Source organism: Sturnus vulgaris, chromosome 6 (assembly GCF_052056855.1).
Source record: "Sturnus vulgaris isolate bStuVul1 chromosome 6, bStuVul1.hap1, whole genome shotgun sequence".
Lineage (NCBI taxonomy): Eukaryota > Metazoa > Chordata > Aves > Passeriformes > Sturnidae > Sturnus > Sturnus vulgaris.
Window position 1 is genome coordinate 45,225,070 of NC_142248.1, and position 12,296 is coordinate 45,237,365.

Here is a 12,296-nt window from a genome sequence, read left to right on the forward strand (position 1 = left end):
TTGGCAGAAACCTGGAGAAATGTAGTTTTAAACAGCCTTCCCCCAAGAAATCCTTGCTCCCAAAAAGTTCTCCCTGGCCAGACTGACTGCAGGATCCGACCTGCCTCTGTTACATTCCTTGGAACCATGAGGGGTTTTTCATGCATTTATTTCGTGCACATCAAAGCCATCCAGAGCCAAGCCAAATGCAGTCCCACATCACACAGATTTATCCATATCTCAATTTGTCTGTAATTAGACTAAAATCAGACCCTGTGACTGTTAAAAAATACAATTATTTCCCTATTCTGATACACCACTGGTTTGTAAACAATCGAGCTGCTTTGCATTAATGCAAATTGGAGTTGTTTCAATCAGTCTGAGAGCTGCAGGATCATTTTCAGTCCGTTCCCAGGAACACACAGCCCGTGTGTCTGCCCAGTTTTTACCTATTTATTCCTCCTCAGCCTGAAGTTTGCTCTCCATCTTTGACTGCAGCAAGCGAGGTTAATTTCTGCCTTGTTTACCACCAGAACCACCTATATTTATTGCCAAAATCTCCGTGAAATGTAGGTATCATGGCAAAACCAACCGAAACACACAGGTTAAATTCACTGCAAACAAGTATCCCAAGCCAAAACTTCCCCAAATACTTGGTGGGTACCAAACACTGCAATGGTAAATCACACGTGGCTTGCTAAACTTGCTCTGAGCTATTTTTCACCATCGTAAAAAAAGGAAAAAAAAAAAAAAAAAAGAAAGAGAAAAAAGAGCACCACTTGCAGCCAAAAGCCACAGGCTATGGAAAAAAATCCAGCTTTTTGGAAAGCTGGCAGCTCACAGGATTTTGGGGCAAAAACCAGCCCACTGGCACCCAAGTGCAAGACGTCAGATCGGGACCAGCTGCTACTTGAAAGAAAACCCAACACGTTCCCCTAAACCTCAGTTCCTAAGGCGGGAAGAAAAGGCTGGGAAGGCCCCGTTTGGGTCAGGGTCTGGTTTGTCACTCACCTTTCATCCCACTCCCTTCCTCCTGGAATGTGTTACGAGCAGAAGGCTGATCTTCTAAATGTTCACTCCCACCACTTCCCGAAGAGGCTACACTGCTTTGTGGAGACAGGGGGGCATGGTCAGAAGGGATGCACTGGGGTCCTCTAGCTCGTAAGTCCTCATGAGACATCCATCCATGTCCTAGAGGTTGGTTTGGCACATTCATGGGTGGGGTAAGGGACACAGAGCGTTTCAAAGGGCTGTGGTGTGTCTGGCCTGAGAGAACTGAAAAAAAAATAAAATCAAAGAGGTTATTCCCCCCTCGCGGCCCGGGATGCAGCAGAGTCCCCCAAAAAAAAGAAAAAATAAAATAATAATAAAAAAAAAATCAAATGAAATTATAAAATGTGTGGTGGTGGTGGGTTGGCCATGGTGCCTGGCTGATGGCTTTGCAGTGCCCCTGAGCCCTACCCTGAGCTCTCTGCTTTGCCTCCTGGGAAGCAAAAAGGGTGGGAGTACCTGCAAGGAGAGGGGTCACAGGAGCCACGCTGGGCTGCTCAAGGGAAGGTGGTGTGTGGGTTCCATCTCTAGGGAAAAAAAACATCAACTGAGCAGTTCTGGAGTGTAAAAATCCCCAGGATGGGGAGGTCCCCATAGGGATCCAAGGGAAACATCTCTGTCTCTCCCTTTGGGTTTCCAGGCATCAGGACCTGGCCTGTGCTCTGAAGCATTTACACTTCTCCCCAAAATCACTGCAAGGGTACTTCTCATCCATAGGAATGCACCAGCCTTGTTGAGTCCTGCTAAAATCACAGGATCATGGGATGGTTTGTGTTGGAAAGGATCCTACAGATCTCATTCCAACCCCCTGCCATGAGCAGGGACACCTACCACTAGAGCAGGTTGCTCCAAGCCCCGTCCAACCTGCCCTTAAACACTTCCAAGGACTATCCGTGTTTTAAGTACTGAAAAAAGTATTAAAGGATTGTTCTGTTTGCTTAACAAAATTCAAATTCCATCACTCAGAGTCACTAAACTACTGGTTTAACCATAAACACAGTGTATATAATTTAATGTACAGATTTAGGATGCAAACCAGGGAAAATTTCCCTGCTCCAGGAAAATCTGAGGGCAGAGGGGTTAGAATGACGTTTCAGCCTACGAGAAACAGAAGCAAAAACTTTTCAATTTTTATTTCCAAACCGAATTTTTAAACTGTACAAAACCTGGGGGAAATTCATTGTTCTCATGGCTTTTCCAGCTAAAGTACCAAAGCCCTAAAGCTCCTTAATCCCTTTTTTAGCATTTACAGCAGTTCACCAAAACCACTCAGACTCCTCTCCATGTTATTATTTAATATAAACGAATCTTGGTGGAAAACCCCCGGCCAGGTGCACTGTGCTGCAAAGGTTAAGCCAGGCTTAATTCCCAGCTCAAGCCTGGGGGAAAACCCACCATCAAAGCCCTTTTGCTGACCAGGAGAGGGATGAAAATGAGGCAGAAGTGGGGTTACAAAAGGAGGGGAGAGAGAAACACCAGAGCACATTTGCATTTATTCACCACCTGCAAAAAGCAGCTGGTACCACAGGCAGCTGCTGGATGAGGCCAAAAAAAAACCTGTGGATTTCTGTAATGTTTAAATAATTCCTGCTTCTGAAAGGGTTTTCTTGTGCCAACATGTAACACTGACACCACGCTCTGCAGGGAAGCACTGGGGTGGCTTTATGGGGAAGAATTTGTTCCCTTCCCATTTGAAAACTATACAAACATCTTCCAGAATTCCCTTGGCAGAAAAGGATGTCAATGAGATCCTGAGATTGCCTCCAGAGCAGTGTTATCCTTCCTGAAGCTGAGATGTGATGCATCTGGATGGGGAAATAGATGGATTTAAGAAGGTCTTGGCCAAGCTTTCTCAGCTCTTGGCTTTGCAACTGTACACCCTAAAACAGCATCTGTAGATGCCACATCGCCCTCCCAGGAGAAAAATATATTTAGGATTTTAAACCCCCCAAATATAGGGAGAATTATAGGGAAAAAAAATGGATAAATTGATTAAAATGCATCACCAGGGCTGAGCATTGGCTCAGCATCACCCAGAGCCCTTCTCTGCCACGGGGAGAGAATCCACCCTGAATTTGGTGTAGGAGAAACTCTGTTTTAGGAAGTGCTTGTGCCCCTTAGATGAAGGAGAGATGCAGGAGAAGGGGCAAGGAGGACTGGAGTTAATTGTGCCCTCTCAGGAGGCAAAGGCTGCTCTGCTATTCCTGCTCTTACAGGGTTTGGGCAGACACTGGGACCCAGCAGTGCTCACACCACCCTCTCCCCACCAAAACCCTGCACACAAGAGTATTTTTGGCATAAATCCAGCCCAGATTCCTTCCCCAGCAGCAATACCCCTGCAAACTGCTGCTCTTCCATCTTCATTTCATGTCCCCTAATTAGAAGGCAGTGTCGGCTGAAGGAGAAATAATGAACTCCAAAGGATGGCCAGGGACAATTAGAAACCATCCAATGCAAGAGATAAAAATCAGTTCCACTTCTTTCCCCGAGATAAGGCAGTGCTGGATCCAAGAGAACACGTTTTACTAAGCCAGACTTTTCCTGAACTGTGAGTCAGTTCACACAAGCCCCTGAGATGCAGCAGGGATAATCCCTCTGCAAAGGAGGCTGCAAATCCCCAGCTCTGAAACCACCCCAGCCACTCTGGGGGCCAGACTGAGATGGTTTAAGGGCTCTTAGCACTGGCCTAACTTTGTTGGGCCCTTTTTTAGGGTCTGCTTTCTGGCTGTAACACACATTGGTGATAATGTGGTTTCTTGCAAACCCTCTTATCCATTTCCATCATGCTGAGAACCCTGGGATGGCACCCCTCTTTTACACTGTAATCCCCCAGGAGGGTTAATAAATGCCCAATTTATTATATCTATTAATACTATTTATTAATGCTGCTGGTGGTAACGCCCTCAGTTTCTTGAAATAAGAGGGTGTAGCTAATTATTTCCCAAGCATCAGTTTATTGTAGGTGCTGACCTGAACCTGACCATCCTGTGTGCTTTTTGGATGGTCCAAGGTGAATCCAGGGCTGCTCCTGGCTAAAATAAATTGTTCAAGTGGGCTTTAACTTCAGCAGAAGGAAACCAAGTGTGAGTTTATCATCTTCCACTCAAGCCTCCTTTTCTTTTACTACAAAATTAATAAGGTTTAGTTTAAAAAGGAAATCTAAAATGTTATTCTGGGGCAAGATAAGCTCCCAGGACGTGGGTGGGCACGGCTGCTTCTCTGAGAGCTGTGAGCTGGGCAAATAAAGAGGGGAAAGCACCACTCCAAAGGGCATCCCACGCTGGCACACAGATCCCCTACAGCTTGTAAGCATGCCCCACTTCTGCTTTAAAAGTGTTTTCCTGCCCTTTAGGTGCTGCAAGACTCCACACAGGCACTGCCTGGTCCAGTGGGACAGGGCTAGGAGCAGGTCATGGCTTTCCCTGTAATGAGTGGGCTGCTGCTGCATCTTTGCTCAGCCACCAAGGCTCTGAGCAGCCAGGGTTGTGCTCAGCCCACACCAGACCAGGTTTCCTTGCAAGAAACCTCTCCATGACCTCCAGACTGGCATCAAGCTCAGGGTAATACTCCCAGATAAAATAATAAAAATAGAGGATGGAGAAGGAGTGATGGCAACAAAGCTCTCCATCACAGGAGGCAGCTGCTGATCATGCTGGGAGCATCCCTGTGGGACCACCCCCTCCCCAGGCAAATCCAGATTTATCTCAGAGCAAACCCTGGCTGGGCTGGCAGTCACCACAACACACTTATAGAAACTCCGAGACTGCAAGTGCTCTCAGCCCCTGAAGCCTTGGGTTTGGGATTTTTCCCCTTCCCTCTCTTCCCTTTTGAAGTGGTGCTGCCTATTTTGGGAGGCAAGGGCTGATTTCAAGAGGTTTTTTTTGTTCACTGAGGACCATGTGGAACAGCGTCAGACATTTGTGTTGTGGTTTCTCAGGGTTTTGGGCCAATTTTTTTTTCAGCCCGAGAAGGGAAAAGCCACCCATTCCTGTAATTAGAGCTGAGGAATTGGGATTTGCAAGCAGACCTTCCTCCACACAGCATGGGATGGCTGACAAGGTGCTCACTCTCTCTCTGCCCTTCATTAAATCTGCCTTAGAGTGCTGCAAAAGTCCTTGACAGCACACATGTGAGAGTTTCCAGTGAGAACCAAACCCTCCACTGGGAATATTCAGAATGTCTCCAGTCCCCACCATGACCGTGACACCCAAAGGACCAGCACTGTGAGGTGAATATTGAACTCCTTGGGAACTTATTTTGGTTTTTTTTAGTCTGGAAATGGCACCTCTTGGCTGCAAAGCTGTTTATGGTGCACCCTCAGGCAGCATCTGGTCACACACAGCTCCTTTCCTGGTCTGTTGGTACCTGGAACAGCAGCCTGACCCCAAAAAGTGGGGATGCCTTTAATCCACACAAGGTTTTTGTGCAGCCTGGAAGCTTTCCCATGGAGAGGGAACACTGAGCAACCCCCTCACAAAGCAAACCCCAAGTTCAGCTCAGTCCTCCCCTCTGCCTCCTCCTTGCTACCCCAGTCACGACACATCCTCTCCTCCAGGAAGGTTTCCCCGTGCTGGCACACCAATGCCCAGGGCTTTTCCAGCGTTTCTTTGCTGAGAACCCTTGGAAAGAGCTGCCAGTGGGTCACACTGCCCAGCTGGCACCCAGCCTCCTTCCTGGGCACCTCATTCACCCTCTCCCCAAGCTGCCCCAGGCAGCTCCAGCACAGCCAGAGCACAACCTGATGGAACATTTTTCAGCTCAACATCCCCTAACCCTTGGAGCTTCTTCTTTGTGCCTTTTTTCCTTTAATCTCCCTGTGCTCTATGGCTTTGACTTTAACTGTGTTTGTAGGAGCTGGATAATCCATATCCTGGCTGATGTAACCCACGAAGGGGTGAAATTCAGGGTCCTAAATGCAAGAAACCACTGGGTATGAGGAAAACAGTGGCATTAGGAAATTAGTGGTGTTAACCCCCTGCATCAGGAAAAAAAACCAATACAAGCAGAGTGCTGCCTCCAGCAGAGAAATGGGAAGAAGCACAGACTGCAGAAAAGACTGTCAAGCAAACCTTTTTTTTTTTTTCAGAAACGGTGTTTTTAAACACAGTTTCCTGTTGAAGAAATTGGACAGGGAAACAATAACCCGTTTGTTGCTGCTCTCTCCAAGCAGTGCATTCGAGGCTCCATCCAGGCTCAGCAGGGAAGGAAACCTCACAGGGGGTTTTGAAATTCCCTGCATGGCACAAACACACGTGGACCTGCTGTTTGGCTCCAGCAGGAGCTGCTGTGGCTGTTATTTACTCATTTGTGTGGCAGCAGGAGCGGGGCTGCATCTAAAGATGTGTGAGTTCAGACCTTGGTGGCTGCAGCAATCCGAAGGGATGAGTTTCTGGAAGGAAGCCCAGCTTGTCTCACCAAGCAGCAGGAGAGCTCAGGAGCTGCTTTCAAGCTTCTTCATAAAATCCTGGGATGGTTTGGGTTGGGAGGGACCTTAAAGAACATCCAGTTCCATCCCCTGCCATGGGCAGGTTCACCTTCCACTGTCCCAGGGTGCTCCAAGCCCTGTCCAAGCTGGCCTGGAACACTGCCAGGGATCCAGGGCAGCCACAGCTTCTCTGTGCCAGATCCTCACCATCCTCACAGCCAAGAATTTCTTCTTAAAATTTATCTAAACCTCCCCTCTTTTAATTTAAAACCTTTCCCTCTTGTCCTATCACTATCAGCCTATGTGAGAAGTCCCTTTCCCTCTTCTTTATGGCCCTTTCTCAGTACTGAAAAGTCCTTGATTCCCACTAGAGCATCCAGCAAGGTGGGAGCAAGGCAGAATAGATGTGAATCCAACCAGGATTTAACTCACAGATAAAAGAGTGCATGGAATGGTGGCTCAGGGAGGTGAGAATGGGTGGGGATGGAGGATTAAGGGTGTGTTGCAAGGAGGTGCTGCCCTAAACCACAAGTCTCTTGGAGTAAATACAATGCCCCAATGTCCAGGCCAATAAATGCATTTTTTTCTTCTAAATCTATACACAAACCACAGAAAATCAGTGTTTGTCCCTGGGGAATCCCAGTCCATTAATATCAAATGCTGCTGTGCTGAACCAAGCCTCCCTAATTATCCCAGAAAATAGCTTTTGCTATGGGCTCCTGGGAGGAATTCCTCCCCTGCTCACTGATGAAGCCAGATAAACAGCATTGGGATGCAGAAACTCTCCTTCCCAAAGTCCTTTTCCACCCAAAAGGGATGGCCAAGAACATTTTCTTTGCTCAAGCAGCAGCCAGGGCTCCCCAGTGCCTCAGCTCCTGGTCTGAGGAGCATCTCCCTGCTGAGACTTCCAACAGCATCAGCTTCCACCACACGTTACACTCCAGGTGGAGAAACCCCTCCACCACTTACAACCAACTCAGGAGGCCAACCTGGAGGATGTGCATCCTTTACACAGCAATGTGCAACCTGTGGAAAACCAGGAGTGAGAAATGAAGGGCCTTACACGAGTCAGGTGAAAGAGTTGAATGTGAAACCTCTGGAACTGCCCCAATAAACTGGGATCCAAGAATCCCTAGAGTCATTAAAAAGCTGTGGGGTGAAAGCAGGGAGGCAGAGTGTCTTCAGCAATGACAAAATACATGAGGACAATGAATTTCTTACGTGATGTACATCCCACAGTCATCACCCAGACTGAAACAGACCTGTAGCCTTTTCCATCCTTGCCAACTCGTTTTGGATTTTCTCCTCCCTTACCTCTTTTTACCCATTTTCACTCATTCAAAAAAGCCACCTAGTCCCCCTCTCTTGTAGGAACCATGGCACAAATTTTGCAAGACAAATTCCTCAGCATTTCAACTTTCCTCTGGCCTCCACCTCTTGGGAACTCACACATCCCATCCCGAGCACCTTCCCCTTCCACCTGGGCTGCTCATGTCTTATTTCTTCTTCTCCTCTTTCTCTTTCAAAAGCAGAAAATCTTACCAGCTCCAGGAGAAAAGAGAAGCCTGCTGGGTCTTTGAGCCCACCAAGGGGCAAATGTAGTTCCCCAAATGACAAGATGCAAAAGATGGTGCCCATCAGGGACACCCCATGACAGAGGGAATGGCTTTGCACTGCCAGAGGGCAGGGTTAGATGGGATATTGGGAAGAAATTGTGAGGGTGGGGAGCCCCTGGCACAGGGTGCCCAGAGAAGCTGTGGCTGCCCCTGGATCCCTGGAAGTGTTCCAGTCTAGGCTGGACAGGGCTTGGAGCAGCCTGGGATATTGGAAGGTGTCCCTGCCCATGGCAGGGGGTGGAATTAAATGTTCTTTAAGGTCTCTTCCACCACCAATCAGTCTAAATTCTAAAATTCTACGACTCCCAAATCCTGAGCCCTGCAATGCTCCCAGCAGCAGCGGGACAGCCACGGCTGGTATCACAAACCAAGTATTAATTCTTTCCCATTACTGCTCCAAATTAGCTCAGCCTCTACATACCAACAGCAGATGCATCCTAAAAATCTGCCTTCATCATCCTCCAAAACATTCCTGATTGCTCAGATATTGCCTCGCATCCCAGTTATGGCACAGATCCCTGTGCCTGCGAACACGAGAGCGCATTGCTCAGCAAACAGGGGCCACTATGGTTACAAGGAAACAGCAAATGCAGAACAACCAGCCCGAAATAAAATTGCATAACGGATGGGAACAGCAAAACTTGAGGGGAAAATAAAACAAAATTTACAAAGAAAAAAAAAACAAAACCAAAAAACAAACCGGCTTCAAGGCTGCCAAAACGGAGCCATTGATTACAGCGCATTTGATCCATTTGCATGCAGAGAGCTTTGCTTTGGAGCCGAGATGGAAACAGTCTTAATATAGCTGGAGAGAAAATATCCTCCTTGCACTCTCCTAACTGCACTTTGATAGGAAGCAGCCACAGAGCAGATGGTGCCTATATATAATCACCAGACCTATTATCCCAGCCTCTTTTAGTAATTTGAAGGATGTGATAACCACAAGGAGAGCAGCAAATATTCCCCCTCCCTTCCCCTGCTAATTAAAATATCCAAAAAAAAAAAAGAAAAAGAAAAAGAAAAAAAAAGGGAGAGGAAGCTATAATTATGGTAACGAATAAAAGAATTTCCAAATGAAGTAAATAACTATTTTGTGCACTGCTCCTTTAAACCAGAAGTCAAAAGTTAATTAAATAGCAGCGTGTTTCTGAATCAGGAGAACACAGCAAGTCCCAGTGCAGTGGGGAAGGAGACTGGAGACGCTCTGGATGAACCCAAACCACAGCACTCCCATCCCTCCTCTGTGCCCTCCTGCCACTTCTCTGCAGATGCTGTGATGCTGGGGGGAAGGAGAGCTCATCTCTTTCCATTCCTCTACTTGCCAAAGCCCGGGGCTGCACGGATTCAAAGGATGAGCAGCGGGAAGGGGATTCTCCCCAGGGGTTTCTTGCTGCATGAAGATGCTCAGGAAAACATCACAAATGTGATTTTAGTCATGCTTTGAGAGAGGGATGGGCAATGATGGTGTTGGGATGAGGTCACAGACAAGCAAGAAAGGTTTGAGGAGGGAATTACTCACAAGGCCCTTAACAGATGTAAGTTAATAGTGGAGGTGCTGAGGAACATCCCTGGCTCCCAGACACAGCCCTCAGCCCCTGCTGATGGCTCCAGGGCTGATACAAAGTGCAGACAGGAACCCACAGGTGCTCATGGGGTGATGGGAAAAGCAAAGCTTCCCTCAGGAGAGCACCAAGCTCCCATGCACTGAGTGACCAGAGCTTGCTGTGGTCTGTGCCTGTATCCAACAGTATCCTGTATCCAACAGGCACCAGGGAGGCTGGAAAAATACACCCAGGTCTAGGAGGGTCCATCCATCAACAAAACCTCCCAGAGAGAGGAGCCTGCCCAGGGGTCTGACAGAATTACTGGGGCTATCTGACTTTGCTCCACAACCCAGAGAGCATCAATCAGTTGCCCTGGTGGCTTCTGCACCACTTACAGGTCAGAAGCACCATTCAGGAATCCCAGGGACTGCAGGATACACACAAAACCATTGCTGCTGCTTCCTAACATCCATCCCTGAGCCACACAGACTGCTGTAAGGAAAGTGGAGGTGGCATCAGAGCCACAAGCTTCAATCTCCCCCCATCCCAACCTGCACACCGGGTCCTACCCTCTTATCAAGGGACAAGCAACACATCAACAGCAAAACCACGGCAGGCATTCCCTGCCCTGAGTGCCCACAGTCGGTGATTGCACTGGGATTTCACAAGCTGAGAGGGTGGGAACATCCCTGGGTGCTGCTGGAATAGAGATTTCCCAAATGAGGTGGCCTCATTCCAGCCAGGAAGCTGCAGAGCCATCGCTCTGTGAGTAGGGTAAGTGAATCTGGGAGCTGTGCTCTGTATGAGCACAGAATCACAGAAGATCCACAGTTGGAAGGGTGTGGTCACTGAGCTGAAAAGAGAGAGAAAGGACAGCAACACACACGGAGCTCTTTAGGGAAAAAAGGCCAATTTATTGTATGGACATCCCATATTTAAAGTGTGTTAGTGCAGCTAGGACAGGACAGGAGCTCATTGGACATCTGTGAAAATATCCATGGGACAGCACCTCAGGATGTGTCCCATGGGAAAGACACCAGGTGTTAATCTTTATTATGAATTCCACTTCCACCCTAACTGAAGCTGCAGTCAGCTTGTCAGCCTGGGAATGGAGCTGAGAGTCAGGAGAAATCCAGGCCTGAAAAAGAATTTCCAAGCTGTAATTCCTCAGCTCTCTAAATGTGTGTGTCCACAGAAGGGACCCATAAGGATCATTGAATCCAGGTCCTGGTCTTACATAGGACATCCCAGGAATCCCAACCTGTACCTGAGAGTGTTCAAACACTTCTTGACCTCTGTCAAGCATCACTTTCCTGGGAAGCCTATTGCAGTGCCCAGTTCTGGGGGAACAACCTTCTCCTGATATCCATCCTAAACCTTCCCTGGCACAGCTTCATTCTGTTTCCATGTCTGAGTACAGACCAAACCTTGCACAAAGAAGATCTGGAGGCAGGAACTGTGTGATCCCAGAGGACACATGTGTGACATGCCCACTTTGGGGACAGCCACATGTCTCTGGCTGGCACCCAGTGCTCCCTCTCCTCCTCCCCATCCATGCAGACCAACCACCACCTGCTCCATGGCTTACCAGCACAGGGCTGTTTGCTAAGGCAGCCCAGAGCACACGGATTGTTTAAGTGCCTGGAAGCATCATCTGGGGTCAGGAGGTTTAGGAACACTCACTATGTCTGTACCAACCACACATGGTTATGAGTCACCCATGGTGTCATCACCTGGTGCAAGTCACCACTGAGCCCAGCCTCGAGGTCTGCTCTCCTCTCTCCTTTTGGAGACCCTCCTGCCTTTTGGTGACATCTCTGCCTCCAAGCATTGTGGCTGATGAGGGGTCAAGCAGAGGCACAGCCACAAGATCTGTCCTGCCGCCCATGTGAAAATCCACTAGCCAGAGCACAGCCATGGGAAACGTGCTCCCTTTGCTGCTTACTCACTCTGCTTGGCAAGCAGGGATCCCTCCCTTGCTCCACACCCTGCTACAGCAGGATCAGCACATCCCAAAAGCTGTGGGCTGCCCATGTGCCCTGTGTTGTCACTTGTTCCCACGTAGGGGCAGAGCGGGCACGGCAGCAAGGACCCTGCTCTGTCTCTGAGCTGTCTGATGCCTCAGGTAACATCAGCTCTGCCTTGCTAACCCCATCCCCACAGAGCCATCTGCATCCCCCCAGAGCTATCCATACCCTCCCTGAGCCATCCACATTTCCCCAGAGCCATCCATATCCCCCAGGGCCACCTGCATGCCCTGAGAGCCAAGAGCTGCTGGTAAGAGACTTCTGCCCCATGGCTGCATGGATGGGCATCCCTATGAGCAAAGTTACCTGTGATCTGCGAGTTCCAAATGAACAAAACACGAGAATCACCCTGCCAGGTATCCTGAGCCGAGTGTTCTCCAATGGCCAATGGGTTACTCTAAGTCACCCTGTGAATCTGTATTTTCTTCCCTTCCAGTGCAGGTTATGATGTTTGGAAGACAACAAATAGACTGATGAGTTTGGGTGTCAGTCCAGAAACCCTGTGGAGATGACTGAAGGTGGGACCTCAGCATCACATGGACCTTTGTCACTCAGCCAAAGACCCAGTGACAAAAGAGATCCTCTCTAAGTACAGAAGTGAAGGGAATGTGCCAAACAGGTTCAAAGGAGGATCCAAATGAGCAGAGGCAGCTAA

General features: G+C 48.5%; 1 protein-coding gene across 4 annotated transcripts in view; it reads right to left on the reverse strand.

Annotated features, from left to right (window-relative positions):
- The window catches only part of SAMD4A (sterile alpha motif domain containing 4A), a 98,540-nt gene that overhangs the window by 19,432 nt on the left and 66,812 nt on the right, over positions 1–12,296 (reverse strand). For 3 of the 4 annotated variants that reach the window (XR_015804290.1, XM_088166401.1, XM_088166400.1), the window contains exon 4: positions 991–1,254. The exons of the other annotated variant lie outside the window; for it this stretch is intronic. Coding sequence is in view for 2 of the 3 variants with exons in the window: in XM_088166401.1 (XP_088022527.1) it covers positions 991–1,254 (264 nt within the window). In the remaining variant the exon portion in view is untranslated. The remainder of the gene's footprint in view (positions 1–990; positions 1,255–12,296) is intronic. 4 annotated transcript variants of the gene reach the window in all.